The sequence below is a fragment of the Pieris napi genome, chromosome 17 (assembly GCF_905475465.1).
Source record: "Pieris napi chromosome 17, ilPieNapi1.2, whole genome shotgun sequence".
Classification (NCBI taxonomy): Eukaryota; Metazoa; Arthropoda; class Insecta; order Lepidoptera; family Pieridae; genus Pieris; species Pieris napi.
The window spans coordinates 9,894,755-9,913,466 of NC_062250.1; the positions used below are offsets into that span (position 1 = coordinate 9,894,755).

General features: G+C 33.3%; 1 protein-coding gene across 1 annotated transcript; it reads right to left on the minus strand.

The window, feature by feature from the left end:
* Positions 1-2,758: 2,758 nt before the first annotated feature.
* LOC125057788 (H(+)/Cl(-) exchange transporter 7) lies at positions 2,759-18,478 on the minus strand. The gene is made up of 16 exons (XM_047661682.1): positions 18,368-18,478; positions 17,988-18,188; positions 17,771-17,875; positions 17,419-17,617; positions 16,965-17,074; positions 16,317-16,460; positions 15,033-15,210; positions 14,116-14,265; positions 12,819-12,960; positions 11,155-11,293; positions 9,932-10,195; positions 8,552-8,728; positions 7,360-7,569; positions 6,463-6,633; positions 4,996-5,157; positions 2,759-3,503 (listed from the first exon to the last, which is right to left on the minus strand). The coding sequence occupies exons 2-16, from the start codon at positions 18,105-18,107 to the stop codon at positions 3,402-3,404; spliced, it is 2,373 nt and encodes a 790-aa protein (XP_047517638.1). The 5' UTR covers positions 18,108-18,188; positions 18,368-18,478; the 3' UTR covers positions 2,759-3,401.
* Positions 18,479-18,712: the final 234 nt, after the last annotated feature.

The following is an 18,712-nucleotide window of genomic DNA, read 5'->3' on the forward strand; positions in this document are numbered from 1 at the left end:
AATATCATTCAAAGCATTCAAAAAGCGCTCAGTGTAGTAAAAGGATGGTGATCTATAAATAGCTAAAAGTACAATATCTGGTACTATTTTAGCTAGCAGAAAGTTAGCATCTTTAGGATTAGGTTCTTCAATTTCGCAATTTATATTTTGTTTAGCATAAATTATAATACCGTCATTTTGATTTAAGCACTTTTTTGTGAAATAAGAATTATAATCCTTGAGACTGGGTATGGGTTTATTATCGTTTAACCAGCATTCAGTTAAAATTATTATATCTGGATCAAAGTACAGACGAGCTATATGGGCCAAGAATGCATCAATATTTTTGTAAACGCTACGGATATTTTGTGTTATAATTTTTAGGGAGTTTCCTGATTTTTTTACTAAATCATTACAATTATTTATATCACAACTGTAGGCAGTTGCCACTGTTATATTATCAATATCATTATTTATATTATCAATAAATCTAGCCATTTGTAAAATATTAAGCTTTTTGTCGCAGCTACTCGTGTCTGAGAAATGCTGACATTTTTACAAAGATAAGATCTCGATTTCAACATGATCACTAGACTAAGAATGTATAATTTTTTAGTTATGTAAAATACAATACAATGAACAGAGTATAAGTATGTATATAAAGTAAAACAATAATATAATATATAAAAAAATAAAATAATATCTATAAAAACAATAATTAAGTGCCGGATTTTCACAAACAGGAAAGTTATCGTAGGCCGGCGGAGTTTCCTGGGGGCCTCAAAAAGTCATTGTTTTAGACGAAGTTTATTTAAATCACCCTCACTATCAATTCTAATATGCCGTTTACCTTCATCTTGTCTCAGGTAGGTTCTTCCAAATGAGGTCCAGCAGAATTTATATCCATTTTCCTGAGCAAATGCACGAGCCAGATAATTTAATCGTTTTCCGCAGGGTGATAGACATTCTGAAATAAAAAATGGCTTTGCTGGTCCTTCCAAACTTAAGTGTGCCGTGTTCAATTTGTTAGCAGAATTCATTTTGTTAAATTTGCGTGCCTTTTCAATAATACCATCTTTCAATATAACGCTGCCCAATTCCACAATAATTGCTCCATGTCCAGTTTTACTTTTTGTACGATAAATATCCTTAATATCCTGTTTCTGTATGGGAAAATCAATAACATCTGCAGCTTTTGAAGCAATTTTACATAAACTATCCTTATTTTCACCGGTAATCTTAGGAATATTTCTTAGTTCAAGTTTAGTTGAGGCAGACGTTCGTTCCAGCGACTCGATTTTCTTTTCAAGCTGATCAATATACAGACGATCTTCATTCCTCTGTTTTTCCAACTTCTCGTATTTAGCTTTCATATCTTCGTACTGCTTAGAGACAAAAGCAATGGAGTCTTTTATTTCTGTATTTTGTGTCAAGATTTCTCTCATGGAGGATTGCAAGGAGGTGAATTTACTTTCATTTTGAGAGTTTGCTTTAGCAAGCATATCCTTAATTTCGGTTATGAATTTTTTAATATAGGACTCATCCTGCTTGCGCCTCATAGTTACATTGCTTCGCTCCTCATTAGATAAATCTGGCGCGGAGCCCGAAAAAGAAGCTTTCGGCGCGTTCAACCTAGCTTCCTTTAAGTCTTCGGGAGTGGGGGTGCTGGGAGGTGTGCGCTTAAGAGGCATATTTCTGACAAAAGATGACACCAGAGTACACGAAAAAATAAACTTGGACCAGCCCCCTATAAATTTCCGCTACCCGCTATCGCTTATGAATTACGGCAACTTACAAAGCTTGCGTATCGATGATGCGCGCAGACGGAGCGTACAACTTAAGCTGTCTCACAAGTGTTGTCCCGTTCGCACAGATGCACTTACTGCAACGCAACTCATGCGCTCCTGGTACACACCTTAATTTATTCGCACGGAATTTATTTTTAATTTGATTTTTAAGTTATAAAACAAATAGAATGCACACGTCTAAACGCTTCCGCGGTCCAGGGGGGAGGGGCGTAATAAAAAAAGAAAGAATAAAGTTAGTTTGAGTTTGTAATTTCCAAAACTATGTACTACAATCGAAGCAGCATTCTTTTATTAAAATCAGAATTCAGGATTATAACTCTATGGTATACTTTTTACTAATATGACTTATGAGTGGACCTTATTGAATAGGCAGCACATAATTTTGACAGTCATGACATTTTAATTATTAAATGACACTGACAATGTAGAAGAGTCGTCAGTCGAGTCGTGTAATGTAAATGGCTATCGAAAACATAGAAAAGTTATATATCAATAATAAAACGCTTCAGCAGTGTTAATTATAAACAACAATACAAATTTGCCATTTTGTAATTATTATCCATTCCCTTCTTAACTCTCAAAATTCCTATAAAATTTAATGTAGTAAGCAAGAGATACCTATTATGGACTAAGACTACCGATTACAGCATCGATGTTCTAAGTAAATACTTTAATGCCATGGATGAATTCGTAAATTATATTCTTCTTATATTAGTTATACTTCCTGTTATACTGTTTATCAATTTATGGGCTGGTATTGGTTGGGAGCTCTTTGTGAACAACTAAGGATGTTGGCCAGGAAAGGCTATCCAGAATGAATTAGGCAATACATTATAATATCCCTTTTAATAATTCGATTTTTCAAATACATTTATTTATTCTAAAAATGTGATTTTATTTACAATTTAAGCAATATTGCTATATTTTTCTTAATATTAATAAAGATCAAATTAATAAAATAATATGGTATATTGTTACATTTTTCTGCCCAAAATTATGTAAGCACAAATAATATAATAAATGATTCTATCACAAAAGTTGTAGCATTTTAGGATAAGTAGTGTCTTTGGTTTCAAGTATATTGTTAATTAGTAAAAAAATAATTTACTTCTGATGTTATATCAGCCATTGCTACATACTTTTAGTATCACAGTTGGATGAGGCATCTAGTGAATATGATTTGTAATTAATGAAAAATGCAAGTGATTTTTTATGTAAAATTATTTGGCTAATCTTGAAATTTACTTGCCGAACCAAGCATGAACTTTAAAACACAAAACCAATTTCATTTGACAAGGTCCTTATTACAGGAATGTATATAAATCTTTAACTCTTGTTACATCTTTTCATAGTGTATATAATAAGATATACATAACATATTAAACTGTATTTTGAGAGTTTACATCTTGAGCAATTCAAATAAAATACAAGTATAACTATTACTGCTAAGATAATATGAAGTAACTGTGTCTTTTAGTAATGTGACTATCAATAATTAACAAAACATTAACAATTCAAACTAAATTGGGAAATATTATGATGACTCAAGTTTTAATCCTAAAAATAATTAGATATATATTATTGTCTGTTATTAAATATGTTGGGGCATGAATGTTATATTTCACTTGACAATAATAATTCCTCCATTCCCATGTGTCCTCTATGTCTCCACACTCTGTACCTTGCTATATCTTTACGGGTGACCATTCCTACTACCTGTTACAAAAAAGTTAGTTATATATTCATCTGACCTTGCTTGACCTCTGTAGTTAGTACATAAACTTATTTAAGTTGAGAAGTTTAGTTTAGTCTTTGAATTAGAAAAAAAAAAAACAGAAACGTAATAACCAAGAACATAAATTATTTTAATTAAGTAAATGGTTCTTCATTAGCAGGTAAAATAGACTGTTATATGAACAAAATTAGTAGCCCTATGAAAATTAAAGTAAAAAAATGCCTAGGTATTTAGTTGTGGCTGCTTTTAAATAAATCAACCTAAACTCCAGTGAAATTGTGCATATATGCAAGGCAGGAGGCTCACCTGATGTTAAGTAATACCGCCGCCCATGGACACTCAATGCCAGAGTGCTCGCGAGTGCGTTGCCGGCCTTTTAAGAATGGGTACACTCTTTTCTTGAAGGACCCTAAGTCGAATTGGTTCAGAAATACTTCAGTGGGCAGCTGGTTCCATAAAGTGGTGGTACGCGGCAAAAACTGCCTTGAAACGCTCAGTTGTGGAACGGCGGTCGTCGATGTGATACGGGTGGAATTTCATATTCTGCCTCGACGTCCGATGATGAAACTCAGCTGCTGGTATTAATCCGAACAACTCCTCTGAACACTCTCCATAGTAAATGCGGTAGAAGATGCAGAGTGACCCCACATCTCTACGCAACGCCAAATGATCAAGCCGCTCGGAGAGGGATTGGTCGTCGACGATTCAAACCGCTCTGCGTTGAATACGGTCAAGTGGAAGGAGCTGGTACTGGGGAGCCCCCGCCCAGTGAGAACAGTACTCCATGTGGGGCCGAATTTGCGATTTATATAGTTGCGATGGACCGGAGTGAAGTACCGCCTCGCCTTGCTGAGCACACCAAGCTTTTTCGAGATCAATTTAGCCTTTCCCTCCAAGTGACTGCGAAACTGAACGTCGTTCGATATGTCAACGCCAAGTATTCCAATGCTGGCTGTGGCTTTATGTATCCACTTCGAAACTTAGAGAAGGTTAAGTAAGACTAAAAAGTTTTCTGTGTATATAAAGTCTGTTCATCGATCAACCAATTTAGGTTTTTGTGATGGCTTACGATAACATTTAGAAACGAGACTTGCTCAAATGTGAATACCCCTTTTTTTAATATAATAGGTGGGCAAACGAGCTTGCGGATTGACCAAAAAAGGGCAGTCGTCGCAGCCCATAGACACTCATTATTAGTGGGTGTGTTGCCGGCCTTTGAGGAAGGAGTACACTCGATTTTTAAACATTTGGAGGTCGTATCTCTGAGGGAAGACCCCCACCGGGAGTCGATTCCGCAGTTCGCTAGTTCGCAAAACAAAATGCCTTGTGAAAGGGACTGTGCTCGTACGGTGTTGAAAAGAGGCAGGAGGTATCAACCCAAACAATTCTTCCGAACACTCTCCGTAGTATACTTAAACCCTTTGTGTACATTTCGTGAAGGTCTGACTGAAAAAAATTAATTCATAAACATACCTCATTGACGTCGTTGACAATAGGCAAATGTCTAAGGCCTAACGCCCTAAAAAGTCTAAACAGGCGAGGCAGGGAGGCTCGGTGTGGTAAAGTGTATGGAGACGGATTCATGAACGGACGAAGATCTATTGTACATGTCAATTCCCAATCGGATATATCTAGCTGCAAGTAAAATTAGTAATTATTACAAATAATCAATTTATTCGAAAACAACTATTGATTTTATTTACGATTTTTCAGTTCCGTTTGATATTCGAATAATACAAAATCAATCGACCAATTGGCGTACGTCAAAGTGACAGATTTATTTGATTGACGATTTTTCAGTTCCGTTTGATATTCGAAATTCGAATAATACAAAATCAATCGACCAATTGGCGTACGTCAAAGTGACAGATTTATTTGATTGACGATTTTTCAGTTCCGTTTGATATTCGAAATTAGAATAATAAAAAATCAATCGACAAATTGGCGTACGTCAAAGTGACAGTGACAGATTTATTTGATTGACAATTTTTAGTTCCGTTTAATATTCGAAATTCGAATAATAAAAAATCAATCGACAAATTGGCGTACGTCAAAGTGACAGTGACAGATTTATTTGATTGACAATTTTTAGTTCCGTTTAATATTCGAAATTCGAATAATAAAAATCAATCGACAAATTGGCGTACGTCAAAGTGACAGTGACAGATTTATTTGATTGACAATTTTTAGTTCCGTTTAATATTCGAAATTCGAATAATAAAAATCAATCGACAAATTGGCGTACGTCAAAGTGACAGTGACAGATTTATTTGATTGACAATTTTTAGTTCCGTTTAATATTCGAAATTCGAATAATAAAAAATCAATCGACAAATTGGCGTACGTCAAAGTGACAGTGACAGATTTATTTGATTGACAATTTTTAGTTCCGTTTAATATTCGAAATTCGAATAATAAAAATCAATCGACAAATTGGCGTACGTCAAAGTGACAGTGACAGATTTATTTGATTGACAATTTTTAGTTCCGTTTAATATTCGAAATTCGAATAATAAAAAATCAATCGACAAATTGGCGTACGTCAAAGTGACAGTGACAGATTTATTTGATTGACAATTTTTAGTTCCGTTTAATATTCGAAATTCGAATAATAAAAATCAATCGACAAATTGGCGTACGTCAAAGTGACAGTGACAGATTTATTTGATTGACAATTTTTAGTTCCGTTTAATATTCGAAATTCGAATAATAAAAATCAATCGACAAATTGGCGTACGTCAAAGTGACAGTGACAGATTTATTTGATTGACAATTTTTAGTTCCGTTTAATATTCGAAATTCGAATAATAAAAAATCAATCGACAAATTGGCGTACGTCAAAGTGACAGTGACAGATAAGGCTATGTACTTATAAAGAAATTTTAAGATATACAAATCTGCGTTTAAATTAAAAAATATTATTCCTTAATGGTTTAGTACCTCTTCTATAGATGGATATCTCGGATACTCCTTCCTGAACATATTCATGTCGACCTTAAGATTTGACCACGTAGTGTTGGCATTTTCATTATATATTTTGTTCTGTATTAGAACTATTAACTGAGAACGAAGAATCATACCACGCAATCGCTTGTATGTTGTAACTTCATTCTAAAAATATAATATTTATTAAGACAAATCTTACGTCGCTCGAATTTATGATTTAAAAAAAAGGGTGCGCGTACTTATGTACGCGCGAAAGAAGTTATGCTTCTTTGGCATTATCAAAAATAGTTTTTGATTGCATGCAAATAATTAATTACAATTAAATAATCAAAGACTGGAAAAGGAGTCATTATAGTCAATAAAGTTCAGTTTACATATTTTGAAAAATTAAATAAATAAATATTTATTATTATTCTCTTACATTAAGTGTAACATAAATTCTATTATTATTCGAATGTTGTTTTTTAATTATGTCCAATGCCGTAGAATCTTCCGTGGGCAACTTCATTCTGTTAATTTTGTGTCACGGTGCGTGCGCATCGTAAAATTTCACTCTCATCAATTTTTCATAACGCGCCTAAAGAAGTATAACTTCAAAATTCGATTTGGAACAATATTTTCTTTAATAAATAAAACAACGATAATAGATAAAACATAACGATTTAGCACAGAGAATAGCTTATTACAATTAAGAAATAATAATAACTTCAAATTTTACGAACTAAGAGGTAGGTACATTGTACCTCAATAGCTTTTCGTCAGAGGCTCTGAGCTCGATTCCTGGCGAAACAATATTTTTGTCGTTTTTGCTACTAACACATACATATCTTTACATATGTAACAGAGTATATAAGTACATATAACAAAGATAGTATCGCTTTCTTTACAAACCTCATCAGCCAGCGGCGGATCGACAACCGGGAAGCCACTGTACGTAACAACTTTAAGCATTTCCACAATATGTCCGACATTCTCCACCGTCCGAAGGGTGAAAACCGGATGTGACATTACTTCGGACGCATAAATATTGTGTGCTAGTGGAGGGGGTTCCCAAGGGAGAAGTGGGACCCCCGCTAACTGAATCAAGGTGTCGTAGATACCCTAAAAAAGTCTTAATACATTTCCGGGACCAAAACCGCCTTAATAAAAATCATGGACTAAACATTGATTTCTAATGTTAATAACCGTGTTAGTTGCCATGGTTACCATTTCGTTTACATACAAAAAGCCTCATAACACTAGGTTTAATAATAAGGGCGAAATATTTTATGACAAGCGCAGAGATATTAATAGAAAATAGTATAAAATAATATTAAGTTGGTCACGTGACAGACAAATTCAATTCAGTGGTTAAAGAGATATTTTAATAACATATAGCGATAGCTTTATAAATTTAAAATATAAATTCTATACATTTATTATTATTTTAATGAAATATATAAACATATTTTTAAGATCTGAACATAAGCATGTGCCATAGTTATTTGACTAATTTTGTTGTCAACCGTCAAACATCCGCCCGAAGTCGAATCGAGCTGCGACACACGCAAGGGAATTTCGTCTATCTTTGAAGTGATAGTTTATGTAAAACCAGTGAACTTTAAGATGTGAATTATAGTGAAATAAGTTAAAGGAGTGTGAAATTTCCTACGTTGTATATTTAATAAAAAAGAAAAAGTAAGACTTTCTAAAACTCTTTCGTTTTATGCAAAATGTTTTCTAAAAGCAATTTAAATGAGAATTATAAAAAGTTGGTATTTAATAAAAATATCAGATCTTATAACCCGTTTGAAGGCAAACTTGAAAAATGTATAACGTTTGAACATCTATACATATATCTATATAATAATCGTCTTTAAAGACTGAGATCTATTGGAATTGAGTATTATCCATTAAGGCTTCTCAGCACGTAACTGTATTTGTTTGTTCACAAATTTCTCAGAAACTAAGTTATATGGAGATGATCCATTTATGATATGAATATTATTATAGTTTTTATTTTAATTTGTAAATTTCATCAGAATTAGTTCAGTTTTTGAGATATGGGTAGATCAAAAAACTAAAGGTTGGTAAATATTGTTACCTCATTGAAGAAATCCCCGATCCACTTAGCGACTACCAGAGTGACGATAATGGGCAGAGCGTTCGATATCTGTCCCGTTGTCTCAATAATAATGACTGTCAGGGAGATTGTCATCCGTACAACACCGCCTAGTTGAGCGGCTGCACCGATTAAAGCGTATTTTGCTGGGTTTATACTCTAAAAATAGAATTTAAAAAGTAAAAAATTTAATAAAAAAAGGTATGTTTATGTGACGAGTTAAGGAGTCCTAAAGTTAAGGAGAATAAACAAAATAAAAAATGTTGAAATCCGTAAAAAAACCAAACTTACAGATGCACTTGAACAAGCTCTAAGGCTAAAATGGAAATGGGCAGGTCATATTGCTAGAGCGCGGGATAAAAGATGGACACTAGAAATAACAAAATGGACTGGACCTACTGGAAAGAGACATATAGGACGACAAAGGAAAAGATGGACAGATGACATTGTAGAACTAGCGGGGGAAAACTGGATGGATGTTGCGCAAAACAAAGAAAAATGGAAAATTATGAAGGGGGCTTTTACCCTAAAAGGGGCCATACAAAAACCAGATATAAAAAATAATAAATAAAATCTAACTTAAATTTTGTTAAAACTTACTAACTTAACTAATACTAATAAAATATTAAGGAATATAAACTAACAATTGTTGTATGTATGGATTAAATAAAGGTTTAATAATAATAATAATAATATGTGACGAGTGAAATCATTTTTTTTACATAACATTAATTTTGAAAATGTAAACTATTTAAATATATAGGTTGTGGAGAGTTGAATTAATAAGTTTAAATCTGCTTAGACAAATAAAATTGAGAAGAGGGGAATCGAAATTTTTAAGATACTATGTACTCAGGTCACATAAAACCGCACCCGGTTTTATGTGACCTGAGTACGTTATCTTTGTTAGTACATTTTTTAAAAATACTTGTTGTAATTTTCTTGTTTGTCTCGTTTTGGCTACATTTTACATGAAATAATTGTAAATATTATATTTAAAAAAAATCTGTGGATTATCAATAAACTGTTAAATAAATAATTCGAAAAGTATAGTAACTATTAAAAAACCTTTTGGGCCGCAGATTTTGCAGCATCACACATCATCCATTACTGTGTGTCATGCCACTTATTCGCAAAATAAAATATTTTTTGATATTCATTAAGTATCAAAATAACTGTCGAACTATAATGACGTAACAGTATTGTCAACAACAAAAATATAAAATTCACTGCAGCGAACTCAAATACCACGAATCTTTCCACACAGACTATACTAGTCTTTGATTCTAAACCCTTTTCTATATCCTCCAAGACGATGTTCATGTGTGTGAGTTTGCGTTTGTGTGTATAAAAACTACCCACCATAGACGGTATCGCATATTGAATCCAAATAGCCATCAACCTCCCCCAAGCGGCACCAGTCAGTAAATTCGGTATAAAAAGACCACTGGGGACTGCTAATCCAAAAGTCCAGGTGGAAAGTAGGAAGTACGAGACCACGAAGATCACTAGGGATCCTGGTTTGTAGGAACCCATGGGATCGTGAAGGAAGGACCTAACGGACGCCTCTGGGGTTTGGAACCACACCGCAGCCATTGCGTTGTATTCACCGTCCGCACAGAATAACTGAAACAACCATACATTTGAGCTGATTTACACAGGGTCAGTAACTGACTACAAATTCGAGGCAAGTCAGTGCTGACCCGAAAAAAACCCTGTGTAAACTGATTTGAAGTCAGTACAGTGGCTTGAAGTCAGCGCTGACTTGAATATTCGGACACGAATATTTTAAAGTCAGTTGGCGCCCCCCGCCACCCGCGCACTCTCGCGCCAGCCAAATAAACCCCGTGTAAACAGACAAGTCAGTGCGTGGTTAGTCACTGCCGCTGCGTTGTAGAGTGACCACGTTTTTTTCGCTGGCGATAAAAATGAAGCTTAGCAAAGACGAAACCTTAAAATTGGTGCAATATGGCGAAAACGAGTGCCTTTGGGATATTAAATCCTTAAATTACCGCAATAAAGAAATGCGGTCAACAGCGTTGCAAAATATGGCTCAACAAATGCAAATCGAAGGGCTCACTTCTACTGAAGTAAAAAATAAAATTAAAGCCATAGGGGCTACATATTATTTAGAGCTCGACACAATATACAAAAATCCACCAGATCTGGCGCTAGTGGGAACGTATATGTCCCAAAAGTCAAGTGGTTTCAAGAACTGGACGTCTTTATAAAAAAATGCTATTGTAAATAAATAAATAAATTTTTCAACAAATAATTAAATCGTCGTTCCAGTTGTTTTCGCGAATTCATTTTTCCCACTGACTTCACAAACGTGTGCTCATCGTGAGAAACGCACCACTACTACTTACTTCATGTAAACAGTTAAAGTCAGTCGCGGCGTCGACATTGGCGCTGCGACTGACTTGTCTACTGACCCTGTGTAAATCAGCCATTAAGCTGAAAAATCAACGACCGAGACATAATAATCACAGAGTACCGATTTAGTGTCGTATAAGGGAGCGTTCAAGTATTACGTCACGCAATTTTTGGAGATTATTGACCGTTCAGTTTGAACAATTACTGACCTGCAGAGGCACCTTTGTGGGATCCTCTCCCAAAGGCCGACAGTCATTTAGAAGGAACATCATGAGGAAGCCGCAGGTGGCACTGACAGCTGCCACCAGACAAGCTTCGACTACGCGTAACCATGGCTCACCTACATACCTTCAAAGTTATTGCTTAATATCAAAAAACAATTCTAAAACAGCTTTAATTTTTGAAGTGAAACTTCTTTAAGCGAATGAGGGTAAACATTTTACAGATACGTCACGAAGATGTGCAGCGTTTTTGTCGAAGAAAAGTGAGCGGTTGAGACCGATTGAGAGAGAGAGAGAGTGAGAAAGGCGAATTACCTTACAGAAATTCAATTTTTAAAATTAAAATTTCGTAAAGAGAATTCATGAAATATTAGTATTTTATATTTTATGAAAAATAATTTATTGAAATGTCAAATGACGAATTGTAAATTAAAACGCCACCTGTTTGTATTATCGAAGAAATAAAAACAGAAAGAAATAAAAACAATATTATTTCTATTAATTTTCGACACTTTTAAATATTTTAATGACAGTTAAATTCATTAAATTCGTCTCGGAAGTTTTTAGATTTGTATAAATATGAAAAAGACTTAAAAATTAGTTTGCCAAAGACGTTTCACTTCTGACATGTGTACTTTGTACGCACGCACTTTTTTTACAGGACTGGATAACGAGAGGTATAATATCGTATCAATTTGAATAGTGATAGGTACGCCTATATGCTGACCTTATTGGGGAATGGTAAGCTCTTTTATTGCAGGAATTTAAACAACATTGATTGGTTAGTCAACAAATTACAATAATCGATATTTTTCTATAAAAACAAAACAAATTTCCTTGTCTGTGATAAGTTATCTACGCAAAAAGAGGGGCTTCGGAACCAATAGACTTCGGAAAAAAAAGTTTTAAATTCCGACTAATAAACAACTTCTCTTTTGATATATTTTTATATGTTTGTTAAATACTAAAATAATATAATACACAATAAATCGTCATGATCGTAACACAATGTCGGATTTGAAAAAAATCCAAGATCCACATTTTATCATATTTGGGTACTACGTTGACTAAATAATACGGCTACATTAAAAAAAAATCCATGCGTTTTAAATTTCAAATTAATCAGTCGGTAAAGTGACGGATGTGATACAAACGTGATTTTTCTAGAAAACTGTGTAATTTAACGTTATTTTTTTTATTTTGTTTGAAAACAAACCAATTTTCATAATAACAGAATATAAATTAAAATAGTTATGACCAAAACTAACACGATTATACTATTTTGAAATGGCTGCCTTGTAAAGTTTACTATTTGTCAGATTCGTCACTATTCTAAGACTATGACGAAATTATTGATTAAAGAATGAAAACTAGACTGAAACAAATTGTTCATTTTTTTTGGAAAATAATTTGGGGCTAGCCCTCCACTCCTTTGTTTTCCCGAGCCTCCAGACCTCTAAATCAGGCCGTGCATACGCGTGAATATTCTGGGCTACCATTAAGGTCTTTAGAAATGTATGTGAATATTTAATTATCCATTGATTACAAGAAATATATCGAAACAACAAAGCAACAAGCTCCCAAATTGGGTGATTCATGAGGAAGGTTTAGCTAAATAATTTTCAAGGTTACCGGTGCGAGTATATAATTACCTTAATCTAAAAACAGCCAATTTAAAGTTAATATAATTCCAGAGGGCGCCCAATAAACCTCCGATTACACCAAATATTATAAACACCGGCAATTCGTAGATTTGAAATGGAAAAGGCTCCATTTTTCCGAGATTCAGGAGACCTAAAAATTATTAATATTATGTTATTTAAGTAAGACATGAGTACCTATGGGTTATTTATAAAAATAACTAGAAACAAGTCTACAACAATACAATAACTGAAAAATTAAATTAAAAAAACTAAATTTTATTATAACTTAAATGAATAAAAGGGGGCAAGGAGCATTTTTGGACTATCCTATAATACCAAATCTTTTTGGTTGTTAATTTGCATCACAAAAAAAATTTATTACCCTATAATTGGACACCTTATTTGAGGGCGAGGGATATAAAATAACTTCTAATAATAAAATTTAAACTCTAAGTTAAAGAAAACTTACGCCTTACAAAAAAGAAATACTAAATTTTATAAAACTCAAGAGTATAATTTATAAATCAAGAACGTCCAATACGAACGTATGGAACTTACCGTCGATGGCAATTCTTTTCCACTACACTCAATAGTAGTTTCAGTACGTTATTATTAAGTTCCTATGTTCGAACACTGGCTATTGGTATAAAGTATTAAAAAAAAACAGAATGAGCCCTGATATTTATTTATTTATTTAATAACAGCACAATGGCCAAACTTAGACTAAAAAACACAATAAACAATACAATAAAATACAATTAAGATTTACAACACAGGGTAGCATTACCCCCTTATCGACTCCAGGTACACTCTGAAAGCACAGTATACCACCCCCATAAGCTTCCCAAACAGGTCGCTCTCCGGTGAAGAGTCGAGAAACCCATTAAGCAGTGAGAGTAGCCGGGGAATGGGCGCTTGTTGTCGCTGGACAGTGCGAGCCGAACGCACAGCGAAAAGGTTATGTTTCCGGCAGCGGTAATATTTGTCCGGGACGTATAGCCTCATGATCTCTTCCAGCAAGTATGCGCTTTCCGTTTCATTCTTAATTACACTCAAACCAAACCTGACCACCGAGAAATCCCTACGAAGCTCTAATGAATTATACCCTAACACCCCCATCAAGAACTTTGTAGGGTAGAGGTAAGGAAAGAAATTGTATCTTTCTTGTAGGTTTCGAGAATTGGCCTTACTAATGATGAATATAGCACCCTAGTGGCAGTGTCCGTCAGACCAACCGAATTTCGCAGAACAAACCCTAATCTCCTAATTATTTAATATAAACTGAAATTATTAAAATTATAAATACCTGGATAACTTAAGTCTCCGGGATGACCATGATAGGCAGATAGCGCAAAATTTAGAGTAAATGTAGACACTACTGTACCAAAAAATGTCCGCCATGTTAGGGCCTGGTTCCAAAAACTGGTGCCTTCTTCGAGGGAAAATAGTACGCCACCTGGTGATTGTGAAAACGGTGATTGGTTTGTATTTGTGTATTCAAAAAAATGCTATAGTTTCTGAATTATATCTTAGTAGCAGACCGGTCAAGCGTTGCTGTGGCTAAAGTTTTAGTTATATTACATAGTAGTAACCTATTCAAGGGAAACGGTGGGAGAACACCAGTCATGGGGACCACCATGCTTTTTTGGTGGAAATGCCAGTAAATTTTAGCTTATGTGAAACGTTGGTACTTTCAACACAGCGCCATCTGTTAGAATTGTGACTATCAAATAATAAACAAATATTTTGCAATAAAATAATATTGCGGGTATAAATTGAGATGAAAGCTATCATATCTTTTAAGTTAGATGAAACTGCACACGGTGTGCAACTTTGATTGAAATCGGTTCGGTAGTTTAGGAGTTCATAGCGGACAAACAACGTGACACGTAATTTATATATATTAAGATTTATAAAATTTAATTCAACTGCCAAGTAACAATATTATTCTTGTGAATTTTTTTTGAAGGCTTTAGGCCTAGCATAGGCTAAAAAAAATTGTGAGCAGTTGGTTGTCATTTTGACAATTTACCTTTGTAAATAATTATAGAATGATTGACTATATATGCTGAAATAAATCTGAATAAAATGAAACTGTATGATAGTCATAAAATAATATTTTTTTTAACTTTCTACCACCAAAACTTTTATAAAACCGATATTAATTCTGAAGTAATCTATGGCAGAACAACGTTTGCCGGGGCAGCTAAATCTATATATTACCAATAGGTGCTCCAAACGCAGCGGAGACTCCAGCCGCAGCGCCTCCAGACACAAAATCTCGTTTTTCGTGATCCTCACGAAAATACTGAAATACCTTGAAGTCCTTATTGAATGTTGTACTCTTGCCCTGAGATATACCTGCTGCTACGACTGCTCCACAGTGAATCATAGGACCTTCCTGAAAAAAAAAACAATTACTTTTTGAAGTGACAGTTCTTTATCTACGATTGGGAAAAATTTATGTAAAAAATCGTCACGTTTTTCGGTTACGCGCCATGTTGCTTTTTTTTAATACCAACTACAAATTGCTTGATCGATCGCAGGTTTAATCCAATATATTATTGAAAGTTTTGAAATGGCCATTCCATTTCAAAACCTTCAATAACATATCGGCAGTAAATCTCGCGAGAAAACCTTGAAATTAGTCATAGAAGTATTCACTTCAAGTAAATGCAATTAATGAAATTCTGTAATAACCTTAGTAGTAATAAGGTAAAATGTAATAATTGCATTATTTGAATTCATGTCTATGATAATAAAAGCCTTTTGTTAAACTTTATCTTATTTTAATTTATTTAACCAATTTCTGTAAAGTTGCATATAGTAGATCATTTTTCGAAAAATAAGGTCATAAAGAAGTTTCACTTCTTACGTGTGTACACTAGTACACGCACAATTTTTTTATTTCTATGCTCTTACATCTTTAGTTAGTATGTAACTAGCAGTTTTTTGTAGTATAATGTTCATTCATATATACATTATCACATAGCTCTTTTGTAGAATTGATGAAATGGTTGACCATATCGTGAAGTAGCTTAACATATATTGAAATATCGATAATACGTTAGAAAATTCAACAATTCAAGCATTTCATGAAATAATCGGTTCTACGACAAATAACAGCGTTTTGTGAATAAGATATCTAGTTGAAAGGGAAAAATGTTGTTACCAAAAAACAGGAAAAAATCTCTATGCGCATAACTGATAACATATTATTTAATTAATTCACTTTGCTACATAAGGATACAACACAACCAGAAAACTTTATTTACCGCTTATAAGCTACAGCCGTTTTTTAAAGAAAACATGGCAATGTATATGAATTTTAATGTTGCCAATATAATATTACAAATAATAGATAATAATAACTATAATAATTGAACAATAACTAAAAACTGCATAAAATACAAAAGAGAATTACAAACGAAGGCATTTATGGAAGTGTCATCAAGATTATGCAAAACATTCTACTTAATTCTAAAATTGTAATAAAATTTCTTTCACCTTTCCTCCAGCTAGTCCACCCACAACAGCACATATAACCCCAACAGCTTTAACAAATAGAGTTTTGATTCTTACAACCCTTGGGATTTTAACTCCATTGAGATAACACTTCACTTGAGGTATACCACTGCCTCCTGCGACAGGCTGAAATATGAAATGATTTAGATTCTAGAAGCCAGTGATAAACCTAGGGTGTGTGCATACGGTTTCTTGTAATTCAAACAGCTTCTTACTTAGGGAGCGTTCAAGAATAACATCACGCAACTTTGGAATATAATTGAACCCCCCCCCCCCCCCCCCCCCCATGTAACGCGATGTAACGTTTTTCTATACCCAAGTACAGTACTGTACCCAAGTATAGTAAAACGTTTTGTGACCACCTAGTGACTCTTTATACCTTAAAGTTACCATTATGTGGTGTAAAGTACTGGAAAGTTGAAAATAATATTAAAAATACCGCGTAATTCAATCCCCGCCCCGCATCGTATCGTTTTACAAAATGACCCCCCCCCCCCCCCCAAAATCGTTACGTAATACTTGAACACTCCCTTATACAAACTAAGTTTTTTTGTAGGCCCACCTATCTTGGCTATATTTGTATCAAATCTAGGGGTTATATTTTTAAAAGAACTAAATAAAAGTACTTACCTCAATATAAGCAACAAGCATAGATCCAACAAATACAATAGAGATGTTGGACAAAACCCACAACAAATATGGAATATACAGTTCATCTAGCAGTACATATTTGTCTACAGCTGTGTGTTACTAAGGAAAATTATATAGTTTATTAATTAAAGTTATATATTTAGTTGACATTTAAAAAATGTCAATGTAAAAACCCACAATGAGTCAGTAATAATAAATAAGCAAGCAGTATTTTTATCATAGACCTAATAAAAACCAACCTATTATTAATTATTAATTAATTTTATGAATATTGTGTAATGTAATGTAAAAAAATGTAACACTAAAATCTTCTTGTCTATAAAATGTATAAGTGAAATTGAAACAGAAAAATACAGAATTAACATGATACACCTGACTTCATACATATTAGTACTTTATATAAATAAAATATGTTACAGTGTCAAAAGGATACACTTCTTAAGTTGTTCATATTTAATATTTGAGAATTCTTCAATACAAATGTCAATTATGAATGCAATAAGGGCTGTTATTACTCCTATTAGTAACACTATAAACCATCTTGCTATATCCTTCCATATAACAAATGCATATCCTCGTTTTCTCTCTTCATCAAGAAGCAAATGATTTTCACAGGTATCATAATCTAAACTCTGAAACAGAAGATATGTTTGAAAGAATATTCAAAAAAATATTAACCTATTATTTATCAGTAAAATATGTACATAATACCATAATTTAACATTTTATATTATAATTTACCATTAAGTATATAAGTTACAATACAAAGCTAGGTAGGTACAAACCTCATATTTTGCTGATAAAATATTCATTGACCCAGGTTCAATTTTTTGTACAGGCTGTCTGCGTCTAACTCCGTGACTGCCTTGTAAGTCATCTTCCTCTGATTCCTGTTGCATAAAACAAATTATATAATAATATATACGAAAGTAGAAGAAATGCTTACTATAAGATCATAGAACCATAAGTAATTAAATCATAAAAAAATAAATTATAACTTGCCTGGATATCTGTTGTCTGGTTCAACTGTGCACAATTTGAAGTACTAGCCTCATCATTACTGATTAGTTGGGCAGTATCAGATGTACACTCGCTTGTAATCTCAGTGCTCGAATTACTCATTTTGGCATCAATAAATTTATACAATTATGCTTTTTATAGATAGTAAATTACATTTTCAACAAATGTGTACACATGTTTAAACTAAAAAATACTCCAGTTACTTATTAAACATGATGTAAAAGTTCAACATAAAATATGAAAACGACCTAAATAAAACAATTATTATTTATGGTTTAAAGTAGATATGTGGTATATGAAATGATTTAATTAACACACAACATTAAGATATTTAATAGCATTTAAAAATGTATTCAACCCACTAAAAAAATGCACAAGCACAATTTATTGTATTAGGATTTAGGTATTTAGAATCGTCGCAAAATTTATAAACAATGAACTCATAGAATTGAAGAGAAAGAATAAATAAACTAAACTGGAGAATATCACGATTTTTTGACTCAAAACTTGACAGCAGACGTTTACTTGGTTTGTCACTTCCGTTCTGTGATGACGGATTACCGTAGAGTAAGATCGTTAACAGATATTAACTAAAAACTTATGTTAGAAGCTAAAATAAATGCCAGTGGTAGTTCTTGGACACCACAAATTAACAATTTTCATTTTAACAATTACTCACTAAAATAAATTTAATGCATACATTTTCA